This window comes from Geotrypetes seraphini, chromosome 5, assembly GCF_902459505.1.
Source record: "Geotrypetes seraphini chromosome 5, aGeoSer1.1, whole genome shotgun sequence".
In the NCBI taxonomy this organism is placed as follows: Eukaryota; Metazoa; Chordata; class Amphibia; order Gymnophiona; family Dermophiidae; genus Geotrypetes; species Geotrypetes seraphini.
Window position 1 is genome coordinate 32,158,768 of NC_047088.1, and position 21,985 is coordinate 32,180,752.

General features: G+C 42.5%; 1 protein-coding gene across 4 annotated transcripts in view; it reads right to left on the reverse strand.

Moving 5' to 3' along the window:
* MTM1 (myotubularin 1) overlaps nt 1–21,985 on the reverse strand; it is a 179,904-nt gene that overhangs the window by 42,352 nt on the left and 115,567 nt on the right. For all 4 annotated transcript variants that reach the window (XM_033943978.1, XM_033943976.1, XM_033943977.1 and 1 more), the window contains 3 exons: nt 9,624–9,707; nt 7,392–7,538; nt 6,754–6,942 (listed from right to left, as the gene is read on the reverse strand). In XM_033943978.1, coding sequence (XP_033799869.1) covers nt 6,754–6,942; nt 7,392–7,538; nt 9,624–9,707 — 420 coding nt within the window. The remainder of the gene's footprint in view (nt 1–6,753; nt 6,943–7,391; nt 7,539–9,623; nt 9,708–21,985) is intronic.

Below are 21,985 nucleotides of genomic sequence, written 5' to 3' on the forward strand. Positions count from 1 at the left end.
TATTTGTGAAGACAAAAAAAGAGGACACATGGGGGGGGGAAGGTTGGCTTATTTTCATTCATTCATGTTTTATCTGCGTCGGGAAGGGACCCAATGAATGAAAATAAGCCAAAAAAAAAGCTAAGTTATTCAATTGATTTAAAGATATTTAATGGGATAAGTTTATTTTCACAATAAACTTACTGTGAGCACAAAGCACTTTCACAAGCAGATCTGATGATGACATACATGTGTGACATAAAATTGTTGTCTAGCTGTTGAAAATAGTGATTGGCTAGCTGGAGGCACTTCTGAGAAATCTGCAAATAATTACTATAGAGTTGTGTTGAAGCATATATACTGTCGTTTATTTTGGTAATGCCATATAATTTTGGCGAACAGTATTAAAAAATATTTGGCTATATTGAACAAACCCATTCTGATAGTACTTTTATAAAGGCTGGTCAGAAAACAAAAATCCATCTTACCAGTACATGTAAAGGCAGACAATCGGTAAAGCAGTAAGGTATAGGGTGGATTCCCGGATAAAGTGTGGATTTACAAGAAAGATTAGCAAAAGTAAGAACCTAATCTTTCGTTCTTGTACAATCCCACTTTATTCTGGGACCAGTGGGACGTAACTGAGCAGTCCCAAAAATTCAGGGTGGGACTGATGAGCCCACTGACAAAACAGAGGCACCAAAAGCAGCATCCTTCTTGGCCGACACATCGATCCTGTAAAACTTGGTGAATGTATGCAAGGAGGACCAGGTAGCAGTCCTGCAAATCTTGTCCAGAGAAACAGCTGACGACTCTGCCCAAGAAGACGAAACGCCTCTGGTAGAATGAGCCATCACTGCAAGGGGGAGTTTCCGGCCGCCACGTAAGTCACGGAAATGGCCATTCGAATCCACTTGGAAATAGTGGCCTTAGAAGCTGGCCCGACCCGCCAGAACAAACAAGTGGTCAGAAAGACAAAACTCGCTGGTGACCTCCAGGTACTGCAACAAGATCTTACGCATCTCCAAGGACTGCAACACCCGGTCTTGCTCCCTCAAACCAAAGAAGCAAAAGCAGGAAGTCGGACTTCCTGATTCATATGGAACATGGAAACCACTTTGGGAAGAAAGAAAGGAAGCATCATACCGGAATCCATAATATGCAGAAAAGGATCCCGGTAGGAAAGAGTCTGAAGCTCCAAAACTCTACGGACTGAGGAAGAAAGACTGTCTTAAATTGTAAGATCCATAAGGAATGCCTGCTTCAGAGGCTCTTATGGCAGATGAGCCAGAGAACAGAGAACCAGGTTAAGATTCCAAGTTGGAGAGGGAAGGCGCAACAGAGGCCAAAACCGCAGAGCGCACCCCGCAGAAAACGAGCCATGTCAGGATGAGCTGCCAATAAACCCCTCAGAGAAGGAGGACCCATACATGAAAGACTGGCAACCTGCACCCGGAGAGAACCTACTGCTAGGCCCTGCAGGAACTCTAGGACCCGAGGGACCAACGGGTCCACCTGTCGCAGACCGCACCAGGCCTGATAACATCCCCAAGCCTTCGCATAGGCAGTCACTGTGGATTTCCTTTTGCTGTGTAGCAATGGGGCAGTCACAGCTGAAGAATAGCCCCGGCTATTTTTTTTAAATCTTGTACCCATTGTTTTTAACTTTGTTAATCGCCTTGATTTGACTACAATTAAGAAATGCAGTATATCAAATAAACCAACTATAACTGTAAGAACCAAGCCGTAAGACCAAAGCGGTCCGAATCCTGCATTGCAAACAGACCCTGAGTGTGTAGGCAAGAATGGCAAGGTAGCTGGAGCCCCCGATCCTGCTGGAGCTGAATCAAGTCAGCATACCATGGCCGCCTTGGCCAATCAGGTGTGACCAGGATCACCGGACCTCTGTGGGCCCCTATCCACCTCAACAAATGCCCTATCATGACCTACAGAGGGAAGACATATAGGAGACCATCCAGAGTGTCCAGGCCTTTGCTGCTGGCCTCGCAACAATGACTGAAGAATCAATCTGCTTTTTTGTTGGCCGCAGGCGCCATGAGATCGAATGTGGGACACCCCCACTGATTTACTATGTAATTGAACACTCTTTGAAAGAGAGATCATTCTCTGGGATCCAGAAACAGACAACTGAGAAAATCTGCTTGAAATTTGTCCACTCCTGCCATGTGTGTTGCTGACAGTACCACAAGGTGTCTCTCTACCCACCAGAAGAGAAGTTTAGCCTCCTCGTGCAGCCCTGCTGACTGACATAAGCCACTGCCGTGGCATTGTCTGAGAAGACGTGGATGGCTTGATTACGGAGTGATTCTTGATGCAGAGAAGAGCCAGACGAATCACCCAAAGCTCCAAGTAATTAATGGACCACTTGTGCTCTGAGGACGCCCACAAGCCCTGAACAGGGATGGTCATACATACCGCTCCCCAGTCTTTGAGACTCACATCCATAGACAGAATCACTCAATCTGGAATGGAAGGCCCATGGATAGCGATCTGCCACATCTGCGGCTGCCATAGTGCTCCCTTGCAAAAGCAGAGGCATGGAAAGCGTATCAGATGCAACCGCAGGCACTACTGGCTTACTTGCCGGCGCCCCCGAGGGAAGGTAGGAAAGAAGACCCTGGTCCACTGAAGCAGGGATCCCTGTTACCTGTATGGAATCCAGCGGAAGGGAAACAGGCAGAGACTTTCTAAGCAAGTGTGCCTGATAAAGCATATTAACAAAATCCGGGGAAAACCCATCCTCTGGTGTGGGAGCCAACCCCTGCACACTAGGTTTAGACTGTCTGGAGGGTTTACCTCCTGCGACGCACTTGCGTTTCACTGAAACATCGCCTGCGCACTCCCCAGGACTCTCTACACTATTTTTGCAGGAGTCGGGACAGATGGCGCTAGAGGACCCTCCTTGGAGGTCAAAGGCACCGAATCTGGGCAAGCCTTGCACCCCTCATGGGCTGCAGCGCATGTGGAACACGATTGCGAATCCGACAGCAACTGAGGCATGAATCCATTACATCCTGTCTTGGGGAGGTCATCTATGTGGTTTCTTTCAAAAATGAAGCTGGCAAGTACAGTGCTCCTCCGCAAATTTGCAGTCGGCGATTCGCGGTCCCGGTCATTTGCGGTATTTTCCGACTGCGAATGACCGGGCAGGGCAGGCAGGAGAGGGCAGCTGGAGAGACAGGTGTGATATGCGGAGTATGTCTGCTAGGGTTGACCCTGATCTAAACCCCCAGGTTAGAACAGGTAATTTCCCAGCCACTCAAGTTAAACCCCAAAGTAACCTTCTGCCTGACATTTCTTCCAAATCCAGCAGAGGGAGCTTGGGGGTAGAAGTTCAGACTTCCCCTCCCCCATCTCTTCCCACGGCTGCAAACCGGAAATGCACTTCAGCTGGGGAGGCTGGGCGGGGCTGTAGGCTCCTTAACCGAAGGTCTGAACGGTTAGAGAGGGAGAAGCAGGGCTGGAGAGCAGGAGATGAGGTTCAAACACAGCTCCCTCAGGCTAGCTCAGGGCTAAGAGTTTGCCAGGATCCTCAATGGGCTGAAAGTATGGAGATTGAGGAAAGTGAAACTGTGCTGTCTCCTGAGTGCTCAGACAGTCTGCAAGACATGGAATTGGAAGGTGAAGCAACCTGGGATGATCAAGCCATGGATATCGGCGTCTCCAAGGCAATTGCCACCCTGCCTGACTAAAGGTATCATAATTCCATTTTACTTGAAGGACACTAAATTGTCTTGTATTTTTCTGGTGGATGTTTTACCAGTGTGGTGGGGGGAATTAGCCCCACGTTCGAGGTGGGATAGAGGGCTCTTCATGTAGCGCATGTCAACACGTGGAGCACCACCACCTGGCCAGCATTACTATCTGCTAAAGTAGTGCAGTGCAGTTACACTTTGCTTTTTGAGCCAAATTTTGTTCATTATTTTTTTTCCTTGGAATGGATAAGGACTGTTTGTGTTGTTGCTGATTGAAGCAAAGAACTCTAAAGATAAAACTCAGAGGGACTGAGGTTTTGGTATTTTTCTTTGGACTATCTTGAATGAACATTAAGTTTACTTTTGGGAACTGTTGGATTGATCTGAAGAAACTGGAACAAAGTTTATTTGCCTTGTTTTGCTGTGGAATACAATAAATCCAGTCCAGATTTTTGTTCTGATTTTTTCCTTTAAGTTAAGCCAGTATTCTGACAACTCTTGGGGCAGCCTCTCGCAGCTTACAAAGGCCCCAAAATCTTGTCCCCGCATTCCTGGACTCCTAGCACTGAGAGTGCGGGTGACACAGGATAGGGCAACCAGAGTGCCTGCAAGTGAAAGAAATCACTCGGTGTATGCTCCGACTGCCTCTTCCTGTACTAAAGTCGAGCCTTACCAATCAGGAGCTGCGTGTCAAAGCTCTCATCCAGTGCTAGTGCTTGTGGTATGGCAGTATAATAATAATAATTTTATTCTTATATACCACTAAAGCCATGATAGTTTGAGGCGGTTTACAACAAGAGGTGCTGGACAATCAGCGAAATGGTCACAATACAAAGTCATCGAATACAAGCTTGCAGAATGGAAGAAGTGGAAAAACTATAAAATTCTTAGGTTACAAATCGATTAAACAAATATCGTTTTTACTGATTTTCTAAAACTGAAGTGGGATGAGGAATGCATAATAATGTTACCCAGCCAATCGTTCCATTTACCTGCAGCAGGAAGTAGAAGCATGAACCCCCAGCAGTCAAAAGCCAACACCCTTAACTTCAGTTGTAGAAATTGCTTTCGTCTAGCTTGGGTTATTCTAGACATATCTGGAAAAACCTGGAGTTTGCCACCACGAAACAAATAATCTTTTTCCCTAAAATAATGTTTGAGAATCATGACTATCTGCCTCAGAAGAGAACTGGCCAAAAGAGTAGAGCGCTGAGCTCTGTCGTCCTGTGTATTCTCAAGAAATTCAGTTCATTTATCTGTAAAATTATCATAGGAGGCTCATTCTCTGCACTTCCATCCCCCTGTCCAATCTTTACATTCTTCTATGGGTTGTAATAACATTTTACAATATTCAATTCTAGATTAGGCAAAATCAATATTTCCCTGAAATATTTTCTCAATAAGATTTCTGCCAAAATTCATTAATACCCTGTTCCAAGAATTTTTGGAAAGTAGAGGACAAACAGGAAAATTCAGAAATCTCAGATTGGAACATTTCAATTGATTTTCGATTGCTTTTAATTGTCTGTGCAGGTAGAGATTATCTTTAACACCAGAAGCCACACCTCCTGCAAAGTCCCAATCTGTGATTCTACGTACCTTCTTTTAAAGAAACATCAAAAGAGGCAAATTTTTGGTCAATGTCCTCTAATTTAGAAACCACATATTGAATAAAATCCCAGAGCTACTTTACAGCTCCTTTTAATAGAGTTTCAGTCCATTTCACAACTTTCCATATGACCATTAATGAAATCTGTGAGGGTGTAATCTCAGAATCAGGACTCCCTCAGGAAACACCACTGATGTGAGAACAATCCCCTTGGACACTGGTAAAGGAATTGATTTGAGACACTGGTAAGTCCCTCTGTACAAACATAAACACTTCAGGAAGGTCCTTTCAGAGGGGTGAATAGTGAAGCAGGTTGATCAGGAGTACCTTAGTCTAAATCTGCAACAGAAGGTACAGGAGATCCCAAATTCAGTGGAACCAAGTGTCTTTCAAATAGGACCTGGCAGATTAGGAGTACTCATAGTCAACGATTTTGGCTTGGCTTTACACTTCCCCATTACTCAAATCCTCAATATTCCAATTAAATCTTCTAGCCACTCAGGCTCCACTGAGGCTCCACAGGGGCTCACAAGGGGCCTGGGCTTGCCCCTTAGGGCACGCCCTGTAGCTGTGTCACAGGGAGCTACTGAGATTTATTCTTGGGAATGGTGACTCGTAATGATAGCATCAGTGAGCTACCCAAAATTACTGGAAACTATCCAGGCTCACAGCGGTGCAAACAGGAACACCAGGCCGCCAAATAGAGCTCTCCAAACCTCTCACTAGTTAAAGTTCTTAATTATGTGAAGCAGTGCTCTTAGACCTATACACTGCACTTTGTATACAAAATGAACTTAGTGACACATGACTATTTTCAGTCACTGCCTTACCTGCAGGACTGGAATGTTCAATTACTGGTTCATAGTTAATGTGTAACCTTACTATATTGCTTTTGTAACTGTGATGGGTTTCACTGCACCTAAATTTGTTCCATCCAAGAGGTTATCAGTAATCACAAACAAAAGTTACCACCAACAAAGTTTGACAGGTTACATAAAACAGGTAAAATTTTACTGAACTTTTAATGGATTGTAATATTATATTAAATTGTTGTTTCTTAATTGCATATTTTAATTATGCTGTAAACCACTCTGAAAATTGTTTGTGAAAAGCAGGGTGAAAATGTGAAATATCATGGATAAAATATAACATTTCAAATGAAACCTTCTTATGTAAATGAGACCTTCTCACAAGACATCACATAGAAGAAACAAGTTATTTTAAGATCCTATGGCATAAATTAGGGGGAAAATTTTGCTGGCCCACAACCTTTTAATATATTACCTCCAGCTGAAGGAGCTCTATTTTATTTGATAGGCAATCTTTCCCCTGCTCTCTTCAGCCTTTAAAGAAGCAAGGTAGACTATGCTTCTACATTCTTTACATTTGATATCACATTTCCTATTCAGTCCTATTCTACGCATGGAAAAGTAATATGCCTATGCTCACCTTATTGGCTACTGCATTTACATTAGGTCTTGCATCGTAGATAGTCAGTTTGCCAGCTTGCCCACTAGCTTCTCGAATTATGTCCAGATATTTTTCATCATCTTTACTGCGTTTCCCACTCATCCCGACAAGTGGCTGGCTGCAGCGCATGACGACACACTGGTTCTCTGGATGAATCCATGACAAAACCTATCACCAACCAGCTTAGTTTGATTATTTTGAAAAATGAAGCACAAAACTTGGATTCGAGTTAAACACATTTCAAGAGCTGTGAGAAAATTTAAATACAAAACTAGTTCAGTAGCTGGGCATATACATTATCTTACTTAAAGAAATGCTTAAACCTGTGACAAACAGCAATACCAACACTTGCATAACTAAAACTGTCCCCTCCCCCCATGCAAACAGAATACAAGAAATAAAACGGCTATAAAAGAGAAAAGCAAATCAAACCCCCAGTGCTAGCTTCCTAGTTATGCTTTTTTACTCTAGGCTATGCTGGGCCATGGGAATATCTATTCTTGTACAGCTTTTGCAGGTACAAGATCATTAACTCTGCAATTGCTATTCATAAACTGCAGCCCTGCTGATTACATTTACTAAACAAAATTCCTCTCTAAGGCAAGTAATATACTTACTGGAATTCTATTCCTTGACCTGAATGCAGCAACTTTACTGAGATCATCAGGGGCATTATATGGAACCACCAGAAGTGTTGGGTACGTATCACACAGTTCATAGTTTTTGTTCAGAAAAGTTATTCTCCATAGGTTATTAGGTAAACCCTTAAACAACAAAGAAAATAATCTTAGCACAAACCATTTCTGTTATTCAGCTCTATAGTTTTCTGGGTAAGAAAACAGCTTATATTGCACTTTGCCAAGGTGCCACTAGATGGTGATCACCAACCTCTCTTTCTCATTCTAAGTAGCATCCCTATATGAATTCTAATCCAAAGCAACAAAAATACTACATGTAAGACGCAGGTTCTGCAGTTTATACAAATCTTGCAGACAAAGTGCTCTATCTACAAGCAAAACATTACAAAGGATTTAAAGATAAGCTCTCATGATAAACTAATAAAAAATATGCATGCAAAAGAACTAATCATAATTCTCATTCAAAGTATATAGGGAGGCTTAGCCAGCATTGGATTTTTTTTTTTTGGGGGGGGCACAGGGGTGGAGTGGGGGATCAAAGCATTTCCTTTCCCCCTGGCTGCCACCGCTGCATTTCTTACCTTTGCTGGTAGGGATGCCCACACGTAACCAGTTGATGAGATTTGCTGCCGGAATTGTCCTAGCACTGTCTCTGCAGGGAAGAAATCAGCAACAGCAGCCATCACAAATGCTCAGTTCAGCTGGGTAGGCATGAGGTGTGCCGATGTCGGCAGCAGGAAGGGAGACTCTCAACTTCCCTGCAGAGACAGCACTGGGACAGTTCTGGCTTCCAGTCTCATAGGCTGGCAGGGATTGAGCATCCCCGTCAGCCAGTGAAGGGGGCTCCGTTTTACATGGGGCTACACCACAGGTATATAGTATGATTGCAAGTGCTAAATCTACTTGAATGCACAGAAATAAAATTAACAAAAATATGTAATGTGATACCTTTCTACTGGACTAATTTAATATATTTCACTCCTTTCCTCAAACCAAACAGAATGGGCCAATGACAGCTACTTGTGAATTACATGTCACGGGTTTGACCAGACTTGGACTCTGCACTCTTGCCCGCTGTTTACCACATGGAAGAACGTCACTTTACTTCCGTTTGTGCAGAACACTTTAATCAGGTTGCAAGGGAATGGAAGATTTACAACAGTCACCACTATCAGTACCAACAACGCTTGCAATGTGATGGCTGTTGGTCTGCTGCCTTTTGAGCACATGCCATGCTTGGCCCACATTCTCCAGTTGTCTGTTAAAGCAATGGGAGCATATAGCATAGAAGCTGTTTTGGCAAAATGTAGAAAATAGTTGGCCACTTCAAACACAGCCCTGCAAATCAAGTGGAGTTGCAGAATGAAATCAGGCTAGAACAATGAAAACATACACTACAATACTATACTTTGGCTGCAGTAAGTAACTGCAAAAGGACCACAGAAGAGCAAATTACATGACAAAACTAGAATTTTCTGTACAATTACTACAGATTTTATGGGAAGTCAAGGTCATATTATTTTATTACAGATCCTGTAAAGCAGGGGTAGGGAACTCCGGTCCTCGAGAGCCGTATTCCAGTCGGGTTCTCAGGATTTCCCCAATGAATATGAATGATCTATTTGCATGCACTGCTTTCAATGCATATTCATTGGGGAAATCCTGAAAACCCAACTGGAATACGGCTCTCGAGGACCGGAGTTCCCTACCCCTGCTGTAAAGTATCCTGATCATCTGATTTAGGGGTTCTTTTACTAAGCATGCCCTTACACGGGGTCTTTCTTGTGCACTAAGGCCATTTTAAAACCTCAATTTTCTGACTATGTGCTAATAATGGGCCATTAGCAAGCAGAAAAATTTTAAATACTGCAGACGCACTTACCGCCTCCTAATTCATAGGTGATAAGGGCTCCGCATTATCCATGCGTTAACCAGTTAGTGCTTAGTAAAGCAGATGCAACCTCTCTTCGCCTCTAACTTGCCCCCTCAAAAAAAAAATACAACTATTTAACACACAGCATTTAGAAACTACTGCGTGACTCAGTAGCGCACCCCGCGGTAGTCCATTTTTTTGCAGCTTTAGGTGCACATTAGCACCTTATGCAAAGAAGCCCCTTAATGTCTTATTAGCACAAAGGTACAGTGTCCTCCAGGTCAACCATTTCTGTCAATTTTAAACAAACACTGCACATTCGGCAAAACTAAATTTACCTGTCTCGTGTATTCAGCCATGGGTTCATAAACAGTCCAGCCGTTTTCAGGGAATTTCTCATCATTTACAAATGCATAAAAAGGCTGCAAGAAAAAAACACAAAAGCTTAACCTCCAGTACTTCATGTACCAAGGCTGCTTTTCATTCAGTACTCTCTCTCCTCCTTCCCAAATGCAAGTCTTACGTTTGTAAGAAAGACCCAGTAAAGCATTAAGCACCTGAATCTGAGGCAGTGTGTTAACCCTTTAACCTTGACCACCATGCAACTCACATTAACATCTGTTTTCAACTAACAGCAGCAGTAAGCTAAGCCATGATTGCATTTAAACATGCTCAAGAAGATAGGGAGGACAGTGGAAAAGATAGGTGAGGGAGTGGTAGGTAAAAGAAATAAGGGCAGGGTTGCGAGGGCATCAGGACTGGAGAGGTAGGCCTAATAATTAGAGTAGCAAGCTAAGAATCAGATAAACCAGAGTTCAGAATCCACTGACACTCTTTGGAGCTCTTTTACTAAAATGCATTAGGCTGTTAAAGCACTGTTTGGCGTGGATTAACAGCTAACGCACAAATGCGTTAACAGCCAACGCGATTTATCTATTTCGCTTTCTATTCCATTCTCCCCAAAGAGCTCAGAATGGGTTACACATTTGCCATGGTTACAGCGCAAGGTTTTTCAATACAAGTTTTTATCTTAACTTGACCAATACTAGGGATCTAATATCAATATACATAGTATGCAGTTTACAGGTTAGATTTGCCATAGTTATAGTCTAAGATTTTTCAATGCAAGTTTTTATCCTAACGCGATACATACCGATGATGTAGTATCAATATATATTTCTAGTTAGTGTGTGGCAAGTTGCACATTAAGGTCATTTTTTGGAAGGGGGTGGAATTGAGCAGGGCGTGGAAAGCTTAAGACACTCAACGCGGTGCATTTACTGCGTGCAAACCTGCAGTTAGTGCAGGACCAATTACCACCTTCTAAATAGAAACATAACATAGAAACATAGAAAGATGACGGCAGATAAGGGCTACAGCCCATCAAGTCTGCCCACACCATTTGCCCACCCTCTTAAGTCTACTGACCCCCTAAAGTATAATTGTAATTATACTGTCACTCTACTGACCTGCTCATTCAAGTCCATACCCTAGTGACCCTATCCCTTGGCATGACCCTCGTAGGGATCCCACATAGGTATCCCATTTGTTCTTGAAGTCTGGGATGCTGCGGGCCTCGACCACCTGCACTGGAAGCTTGTTCCAATGCTCAATCACTCTCTCCGTGAAGAAGTACTTCCTGGCGTCTCCACGAAACTTCCCTCCCCTGAGTTTGAGTGGATGTCCTCTTGTAGGAGGTGCTAAGTGCTTCCACATTAAATGCAAGCTGAGCAATGTTTGCTAATGGACATTAGAGCATGGTAACTACAGTTATATGCTTGGCATGCCCATCCCCCCCCCTCCACTTGGGACTGCATTAGTTTTGTACTTGGTATACATTAATCTCCCACATTAAATTGCAAGTACAAAATCTAACAAACTTTAGTGAAAGACCCCCTTTGTGATTTTAGGCAATTCACATAATCCTCCATTATCTCAGGTACAAAGGAAGACTGCAAGCCCTACAGCAGGGCTGCCCAAGTCCCATCCTCGAGATCTACAGGCAGACCAGGTTTTCAGGATATCCACAATGAATATGCATGAGAGAGATTTGCCTCCACTGCTTTCTTGGTATGCAAATCTCTCTCAGGAATGTTCATTGTGGATATCCTGAAAACCTGGCCTGCCAGTAGATCTCTAGGATCAGACTTGGGCAGCCCTGTCCTACAGTATCTAAATGTAGCTTGCCTTGAATTACTACTAAAAAGATGTGACTATCCAAATTTAAAAAAAAAAGAATTGCACTTGACAGTAGAGGGTCATAAACAAGATGATGCTATATCAAGCTCTCAAGATGAAAGAATGGAAGCAAGGTCAATCTAATTTCTCAGATACAGTCTTGAGGAGAAAGCAATTTTTTTTAACATAATCTACATCTTGGTCACAATTCCTGGCTATGGATAAAACAAAGAAGGAGTGAACTTCTGCAGGTCGTCGTTTCGGTATGATGATGGCCAGTCTGCTCAGTTACCTCTGAAGTGTAGGCGACGCTAAGTGGACAGCTGGATGAGCCAAATAGGTCTCATCTGTCAGCATTTACTATGTTAGTAGCTAGGCACACTGTTGAACTAATACAACCACAAGGTTGTACACCACAGAAATGCCTCACCTAATTAAAAAAAATTGTTATTGGTCAGAAGATGAATGGCAGAATTAAAATTTGAACATATTCCCAGATTTCATAGGACTGGGTTTCACTACTAATCTTAGCTGCTACCATTCAGTTTCAGATTAGTAGTGAAACCCAGTCCTATGAAATCTGGGAGCATGTTCAAATTTTAATTCTGCCATTCATCTTCTGACCAAGAACAAAGCATTGCAGAATGATGCTATAATATGAGGTCCATCTACTGTGCATGGTGGGGGCCCCTATTGAAAAGTTTACATACAAAAACATGCTCATTATTTTATTCTTACATACAATGCAGTTATATCTGCAAAAATGATGCCATACAATATGTTTACATAAAATCAATATTATTTTATTTAATTCTTTGTGGTAAAAGAGAAATATTTTTGCGACTTCTGAAGATCTAATCACAGACTAAAGCTGCAGGGTCCCTTCTCAGTGTCTCATGAGGAAAGTCTTTTTCCTCTCCTCAAGCATTCTCTAGTTTTCTGTCAATTTGTTTTCCACCTAGAGACCAGGATGCGGCAGTATGGCTGAAAAAAAAAAAATAGATGCACATCAAAAATGATGCTCCACAGACAAAACCAGAGTAGAGAGGAGCTTCAGCATAAAGACACCAGGCCTTCAGAAAGATTGTTCTATGATCTCTCTCGACTACACAAAACACATTACAAAGGAAGAGGAAAAAACAAGGAGAAACGAGTGAACACAGTTGCAAACGACCATATAATGAATCAAAACAAAGAGTTTGAGCTTTACCTTTGCATGTAACAGCAAACCACAGAATTACAACTATATTTTAACACACACACACAATGGGACAAACAAGAGACATGATTAGTGGCCACAGAGAATATAAAAAACATGAAATATGTTGAAAACAACAAAAAAAGGATTAGAAATTACAGTACCTGCCTCACCAACAAACTAGACAAATGCCATATGAAAGGAAACTGACAGCTACACATACACATGCTGCACAATGAAACACGTACAAAGGAAAATATTCACAAGATTCATGACAGCAAGACTTTCAATCTCTTGTATCTCGCTAAGCCCTTTTGTAGCTTTTGGGGTAGCTGGGAGTTAAATTCTTCCTCCTGAGAACCAAGACTCGGTGTAGGATACAACCTATTCAACCTTTTAGCATGCATTAGAGGCATGAACCAAACCAAAGCACTGTGGACCTGTGGCTACAGCAAGAGACTTGGTGCCAGAGTATGAAGAATGAATACAAACTTTGTTCATTGTTCTCTTTGTGAACACTGTACTAGGGACTTTCTCAAATCCTAATTTAGCTCCAAAGACCCTGAGCTGCAATCATGTTTCTACTACAGCTACTACTATTATTAATCATAATAATCATTTCTATAGCGCTACCTGACATACACAGCGCTATACATCAAAACATAGAAGAGATGGTCCCTGCTCAAAAGAGCTTACAATCTAGTCAAGACAGACAAACTGGACAAGAAGGTGCATCAATATACAGTGCTCAGGTGGGGGAATTACAAAAGGGAATGACGACAGATATTGGTGCTTAGAAGGTGGGTTGGAGTTTGAAATTGAAAGTTATCTTCAAAGAAGTGGACTTTGAGTCTGGATTTGAATACTGCTAGCGATGGAGCTACTCATACAGAGTCAGGCAGTGTGTTCCAGGCATATGGTGCAGCAAAGTAGAAAGGATGGAGTCTGGAGTTGACATAGGGCAGAAGGGGTACAGATAAAAGAGACTTATCTGATGAGCGGAGTACCTGGGGGGGGGAGAATTTGGGGAGAGATTCTGAGGAGCTGCAGAGTGAATACATTTGCCCCTCTCTATTCGCGGTTTCGGAGTTCGGGTTTCGATTATCCACAATTTTTTTTTTTTTTTTTAGGGGGGAAGCATAGTTTAGGACCTTCAGATATACAGTAATTCAGCATTTCATAGATTACTCCTTACCTAGTGGTCAAGCGGGCTTTCGGGGCAGGAGCGATCTTCCTATGCCCCTGCCCCGTGTAGATCGCCAATAGGAAATGGCTGCCGTAAGCTCTTGTTGTAGTCTCAAGAGACTACGGGAACTCACGGCAGTCATTTCCTATTGGCAATCTGCACGGGGCAGGAGAGTAGGAAGATTGCTCCTGCCCCGAAAGCCCGCTAGACCACCAGGTAAGGCCGGGATACCGGGGGGAAGGCGGGAATGGGTCAGAGCCGGACGAGAAGTTATTTGCGGTTTTTCACACTTCGCGGTCCGGCTCTGCCCCTATCCCCCGCGAATACCGAGGGAGAAGTGTACACTTGTAGGTCACTAAGAGGAGTTTATACTGTACGTGGAAACATATAACTTGAGGAGAGGGGTAATGTGGGCATAGAGACATTGACAGAATATGAGATGTGCAAGCAGAGTTCTGAACAGACTGAAGAGAAGGCAAACTGAATGTAGCTTGCCTTAAATTACTACTAAAAAGGTGTGAGCTATCCAAATTTTTTTAAAAAAGAATTGCACTTGACAGTAGAGGGTCAAAAACAAGATGATGCTACATCAAGCTCTCAAGATGAAAGAGAGGAAGCAAGGTCAATCTAATTTCTCAGATACAGTCTTGAGGAGAAAGCTTAACATAGCTTAACAGACTTTTGTTTGCTGTATTTATCATGCATCAATAAATCATAATATATTTTCGGAATACTTTTTCTTATTGCCAGATGATAATCCAAACCTGGGACAGGAGAGAGAGATATATATATAATTATCCTAGGATGATATTGCCAACAGGAGAATGTCTCAGCTTAGCCCTGAATCAGCAGGAACCCATTAAAAGGATCCAAGTCAGTCTAGAAAACACAAAAATAAACGCACTGTTACTGCAACACAAACTACATGGGCCCTATTATTGTTAACTCTCACAGCGCACACAACCCATCAATAGCATCCAAGCATTTCATACTTCATCCCAAAGATATGGAAAACATCATTGGTACTTACCAGAAATAACCTTGCAGGGTTTACACCCGATATACCAATTGGCCTGGGATCACCAGCCGGTAGTGGGAGAGGGAGCACTAAAGAGAAGGTATTATGAGCCTGCATCTCGTATCCTAGCCTGGAGTATTTTTTTTTTTTTTTTTTTAAGATTGAAGAAATTTCAATTAATCAAAGCATAAAGAAAAACATTGAGGAAATGGGTTTTTTTTAAAGCAAATGAGAAGCTAAAAGCTTTCAACTCAGATCTGCACTCAATTTCTATGACATTTCCACAGGAGAGTATGAAAAACGAATAGCTTTTTCAAATCCGCTGTTAACTGATTACGATGGCGTTACCAAGTTAATATTTCGAAGAGCTTTATTTCTGGAGCCATTCCTCTACAGCTGATATGTGAAGAAAAAGAAGTAACTGACATAATTATAGGTATTCTTGCTTTCTAGAGAACATCTGTGCCATATGTCTCCAAACAACACCTAATACATAATAAACAACCTTTAAATCATTTCAACGCTTTAATTGTGGTCATGACTTCAGAAACTGTACAGGTTCTGACGTGCTTAACTTTTATTTACACTGCTCTACTGTGGGAGAGCAAAGGTAACATCATTCACTCTACTTGACCAGAAAGATCTTCTATTCTAAGCAATGGAATAAGAACAACCCTTCTGGTAAACTCAGAAGTTCAGTTTTAGAAAGAGAAAAAAGCTTTATATTTTAAGCTGAATTTCACAAATCATGATTTAATTAACCACATTTCTTGAATTGTGCCTTATCTTCATAAAAATGGAGTCCAGCTCAGTGGGGGTCCATCTCGGTGGGGGTGCCGACACCTCTCCATCCCCCCTATGCCAGCACACCCATACCTTTTTAAATCTTCGCTAGCGTGAGCAACTACTCTGGCCTGCTGCTCGTGCCAGCCTGGCTCCCTCTGAAATCACTTCTGGGTCACAGGCCCAGGAAGTGACATCAGAGGGAAAGTCAACGTCCGTGCAAGCAGCAGGCTGGAGAAGCTGCTTGTGCTGGCGAAGATTTAAAGAGGTACAGGATTGGGAAGGGAAGGCGCAAGTGTGGCGTGGAGGGCACAGAAAGAGCGGGGGCGAAGAGAAGCGTGTGGAAGGTGCCACCACCCCGGGTGCCTCCTATCCTTGCTACGCCACTGGTCCTGCTTATGATTATAGAAAGGTATCTGTGCCAAAACAGTTTTAAACATATCTTTAGAGGTGGGAGGATCAGAAAATGTGCTAATTTTAAAAAATGAATTTCCAATTTATAAAATGTTTTTTTTAATCAAATATAAATTAATTTGTTCAAAGGATAAAGGGGAGGGGACTTATATACTGCTTTTCTATGTGGTTACATAATCAAAGCGCTTTACTTATTTTAGATAGGGGCAATAAAGTAGCACAAGGAGCTGCGGTGGGAATAGAACTCACAACCTCCAAAAGAAAAGGGAACCATATTTGCCTCAATTAGTAAGGCGCGATAAGGATCATGATGCCTCTGTCTTGATTGAGTTTCAACAAAGTTTAAGCAAACAAATGGCAGGAAATACATACTGAAAACCTGTTTCTCAATTTAGAAGAAAGGCATCTGACGACTGGAACAGTACTGAGAAACTTTGTTGTTGAGACGAGTGGCAAAAAGATTCGCCAAGGGGGTGTCCCACTCTCGGAAGATACTGTCATACCTAGACCATTTATGCAGCTGTATCACCCTGCTCAGTCTGTCCATCAGACTGCCAGGTATGTGGCTCTGAAGCATTATTCCATAATGAGAGGCCCATTGCTACATCCTGATGACTTCCTGACACTATGCATAGGAGCTTGTAGCCCCTTTGCTTGCTGACATAGTACATGGCAACTTGATTATCTGAATGAGAAAAATTTGATTCAATAGCCAATCTCTGAAAACCTTTAGAGCATTCCAAATCACCCAGAGCTCGAGGAGATTGATGTGAAGCTGTCTCTCCTAAGCAGATTGGTGTCCCTGAGTATGAAATCCATCTACATGAGTACCCTATTCCAAGTTGGATGCATCAATGGTCAGAATCTTCTTGGAGACGAGGAATTCGAAATGGAAGTCCCAGAGAGTCAACTTGGTTTAAACTGTCCACCAGACAAGCGATTGAATCAGCTCGAGAGTAGCTGAGATGACATCTACAAGGTTCCCATGGTCTGACACCACTGGGAAGCTAGAGTACACTGGGCATCTCATAAGTAAAGGCATGCTTTGGGTGTGACATGCACAGTGGAGGCCATTTAGCCCAACAACATCAACATCTGCCAAACTGTGACCTGCTGGCTGTGCTGAATCTGAGCACAAATGAGTGTATCCACCTGTATTTGAGGCAGGTAGGCTCATGCTTGAACTGTGTCTAGCAAGGCTCTAATGTACTCCAATTGCTATACTGGAAGCAAGTGGGACTTGGGGTAGTTGATAACGAACTCTAGTAAATCTAACACCTGAATAGTTTTCTTCATGGATTTTTCAGCACCTTCCTTTGACATGTTCTTTACCAGCCAATCAGCCAAGAAGGGAAACACAACTGCTGCAAGGCATTTTGGGAATGCTCTGGGAGCAGACATGAGGCTAAAAGGCAGAACACGATACTAATAGTGGTGTTCTCTACTCAAAATCTGAGATACCTCTCGTGAATGAGATGTTTTTGGTTGTGTATATAAGCATCCTTTAAGTCCAGAGAGCACAGCTAATAATTTGCCTGAATCATAGGAAGAATGTTCAGGAAAATCATCCTGAACTTTCCTTTGACCAAATATTTGTTCAGGGGTCTTAGGTCTATGAAGGGATGAAATCCCCTTATTTTTAGGGTACAAGGGAGTATTTGGAGTAGAAACAAAAACATGATGGCAGATAAAGGCCAAATGGCCCACCCAGTCTACCCATCCACAGCATCCACTATCTCCTCCACTCCCTAAGAGATCCCCACATGCCTGTTCCAAGCTTTCTTGAATTCAGATACAGTCTGTCTCTACCACCTCTACCAGGAGACTATTCCATGCATCTACCACCCTTTCTGTAAAAAACTAGTTCCTTAGATTACTCCTGAGCTTATCACTTCTTAACTTCATCCTATGTACTCTCATTCCAGAGCTTCCTTTCATAAGAAAGAGACTTGCCTCATGTGCATTTATGCCACGTAGGTATTTAAACATCTTTTATCATATATCCCCTCTCCCGCCTTTCCTCCAAAGTACACATATTGAGATCTTTAAGTCTGTCCCCATATGCCTTATGAAGAAGACCACCAACCATTTTAATAGCCTTCCTCTGGATCGACTTTATCCTGTTTATATCTTTTAGAAAGTGTGGTCTCCAGAATCATAAACAATATTCTAAATGAAGTCTCACTAGAATCTTATACAGGGGCATGAATACCTCCTTTTTCCTACTGGCTATACCTCTCCCTATGCATCTTAGCAACCTTCTAGCTTTCGCCGTCGCCTTTGCAATCTATTTGGCTACCTTAAGATCATCACATACCCAAGTCTCACTCCTCTTTTGTACACAGAAGTTCTTCACCCTCTCATGTTTTTGCAGCCCAAATGCATGACCTTGCATTCTTAGCATTAAATCTTAGCTGCCAAATTTCAGACCATTCATGTTATTCACACCATCAGGAGTATCTACTCTATTGCAGATTTTGGTATCATCCACAAAGAGGCAAATCTTACCTGACACCCCCTTCAGCAATATTGCTTACAAAAATGTTAAAAAGAACAGGTCCAAGAACCAAACCTTGAGGCACACCACTGATTAACATCCCTTTCCTCACAGTGATCTCCATTGACCACTACCCCCTGTCACCTTCCACCCAACCAGTTCCTGACCCAGCCTGTTACTTTGGGGTTAAATACTGAGGGCACTCAGTTTATCTATTAGACACCTGAGTGGAACACTGTCAAAGGCTTTGCTAAAATCTAGCGCACCACATCTAGCACACTCCGTCTATACAATTCTCTGGTCTTCTAGTCAAAGAAATCGATCAGATTTGTCTGTCAAGACCTGCCTCTATTGAATCCATGTTGCCTCAGGTCCTGTAATCCACTGGATTCCAGAAACATCACTATTCTCTGTTTTAAAAGTGTTTCCATTAATTTACTTATCGGCAAGCAGTTTCCTACTACTTCATTACTTTCACTTTTGTGGAGAGGGACCACAGCCACCCTTCACCAGTCCTTCAGTACCACTCCCGACTCTACAGAAGCATTGAAAAGGTCAGCCAGCAGAGCCGCCAGAACTCCTTCAGTACCCTCGGATGTACACTATCCAGCCCATCACTTTGTTCACCCTTAGTTTAGCTAGCAAATCATGAACACAATCTTCTGAAAATCAATTAGGGTCTACCACACCTCCATCCCTATTTGCATTTGTCTTCTGCGGTCCCGCTCCCAGTACTTCAGCTTTGAACACAGAACATAAATATTTGTTAACCAATTCAGCCTTAACTTTATCGGCTTCTACATATTTCTCCCCTTCACCTTTGAGTCTCACAATGCCACTTTTGCACTTCTTCCTATCACTAATATATCTTTAAAAGAGTCTTGTCCCCCACCCCTCGTTTTACCATGTCACCTATTTTTTTCTAATAAATCCTATCTAATCACTAGTATATCTACTCAAGTCCCTTGAGCAAAGGCCAACTTAAGATCAAGAAGATCCTAGCTTAATAATGTCGGGGATAAAGATTACAAATCTCAAGTGCCCGTGGCCAGTTACCAGAACTAATCTTGGTTACTTAGCCTACATACGGGTTATCATTAATCAGAGTCTTACCCCGCTATATGAGCATGTTTTGCATTTATTTTATTGCTATTAAAACAACTTATTGTTCTTAATGTTAAGTAATGCTGTATAATACTTAGCTCGGGTATTATAGTCGGGCAATATATAATACTCGAGCTAAGTATTATACAGCATTACTTAACATTAAGAACAATAAGTTTTTTTAAATAGCAATAAAATAAATGCAAAAAATGCTCATATAGCGGGGTAAGACTCTGATCAATGATAGCCCTTATGTAGGCTAAGTAACCAAGATTAGTTCTGGTAACTGGCCACGGGCACTTGAGATTTGTAGTCTTTATCCCCGACATTATTAAGCTAGGATCTTCTTGATCTTAAGTTGGCCTTTGCTCAAGGGACCTATTTTTTTCTTCCATTTGTATCTTTGCTTTTTGATTACTCGACCAGCATCTCTTAACTTTTCCAGATATTTTTCCCTGTCTTCCACTTTTTGCAATCTTTTGTAGTTTATGAAAGCTAACCTTTTTTTCCTTACCTTCTCAGCTAATACTTTTGAGAACCAAAGTAGCCTTCTTTCCCTTTTCCTTACTTTCATAAAAACATAAGAAATTGCCTCCACTGGGTCAGACCAGAGGTCCATCGCGCCCAGCAGTCCGTACGGTGATCCTTTCCTAAGCCCTTTAATCCCTCTTATCTTCTGTCTATACTCTTTCTATAACATATCTCTGCCCCTATCTGTATCCCTCAATCCCCCTATCCTTCAGGAATTTATCCAATCCTTCTTTGAACTCCCGTAGTGTACTCTGTCTTATCACAACCTCTGGAAGCACACCCTCTGGGTGAAAAAGAACTTCCTAGCATTGGTTCTAAAATTGTCCCCTTGTACTTGTGGTACCCAATAGTCTGAAGAATCTGTCCCTTTCTACCTTCTCTATGCCTTTCATGATCTTGAAAGTCTCTATCATGTCTCCTCTGAGTCTCCGCTTTTCCAGGGAGAAGAGCCCCAGCCTTTCTAACCCGTCTGCATATGAAAGGTTTTCCATACCTTTTATCAATTTTGTCGCTCTTCTCTGGACCCTTTCAAGTATCGCCATGTCCTTTTTGAAGTACGGCGACCAATACTGGACACAGTACTACAGATGCGGGCGCACCATCGCACGATACAGCGGTATGATGACTTCCTTCGTCCTGGTTGTAATGCCCTTCCTAATAATACCCAACATTCTGTTTGCTTTCTTTGAGGCTGCGGCACATTGTGCCGTTGATTTCATTGTTATATCTACCAGCACACCCAAGTCTTTTTCAAGGTTACTATCCCTAATGCTGATCCCCCAATTTTGTAGCTGAAGATCGGGTTCTTTTTCCCTAAATGCATGACCTTGCATTTCTCTACATTAAAGCGCATTTGCCATTTATTTGCCCACTCTTCCAGTTTGTTTAGGTCCCTTTGTAGGTCTTCACATTCTTCCTCGGTTCTAACCCTGCTGCAGAGTTTGGTGTTTAGCAAATTTTATGACTTCATACTTCGTCCCCACTTCAAGGTCGTCTATAAATACATTGAACAGCAGCGGTCCGAGCACCGACCCCTGGGGAACACCGCTCATGACCCCCGCCAGTCCGAGTAGTGGCCCCTCACTCCAACCCTTTGCTTCCTGCCTGCCAACCAGTGTTTTATCCATCTGTGTACGTCCCCTTCCACCCCGTGGCTCCACAGTTTCCTAAGAAGCCGCTCATGGGGTACCTTGTCAAAGGCTTTTTGGAAGTCGAGATAAATGATGTCTACGGGTTCTCCTTACAAAATGGTTTGTTGCCCTTACAATAGCTCCTTTAAATTTTGCCCACTGCTTTTCTACTTCTTCCAGATGTTCCCATCCAGAGAATATCTTGACATAATCTCCCATCTGAGCAAAGTTAGGTTTTGGTTTGTTTTTTTTTAAGTCTAGAACCTTTACTTTTGAATGAGTCCTCTCTACAATCTCTCCTCTTCTTCCCCTGGTGAAACAGGTCTGACCGAATGGACCTTTAGGAGAGCTCCCCGGCAAGCACTTTTTGGTGCCGAGCTGAATTTTGACACATTCAGTGCACAATTTGGAGGAGGATGATGTCAATTCAGGGTGTAACTTTCCCAGACTATTAACAGAACTCACCAGTCTGAGGCTACAAGGGTCCTCCTTTCTTGAAAATAATTTAACCTCCCTACTACAGGTAGGTCAACCAAAATGGATACTTTTACTGTGGCTATGCTCTGCTAGAACCAATCAAAAGTTCATCCCCTGCTTAACTGGGGAGTTGGCTGGAATTTTGGGGGCCACTGTTGTAGAAGTTGGGAATGTGGAGGCTGGG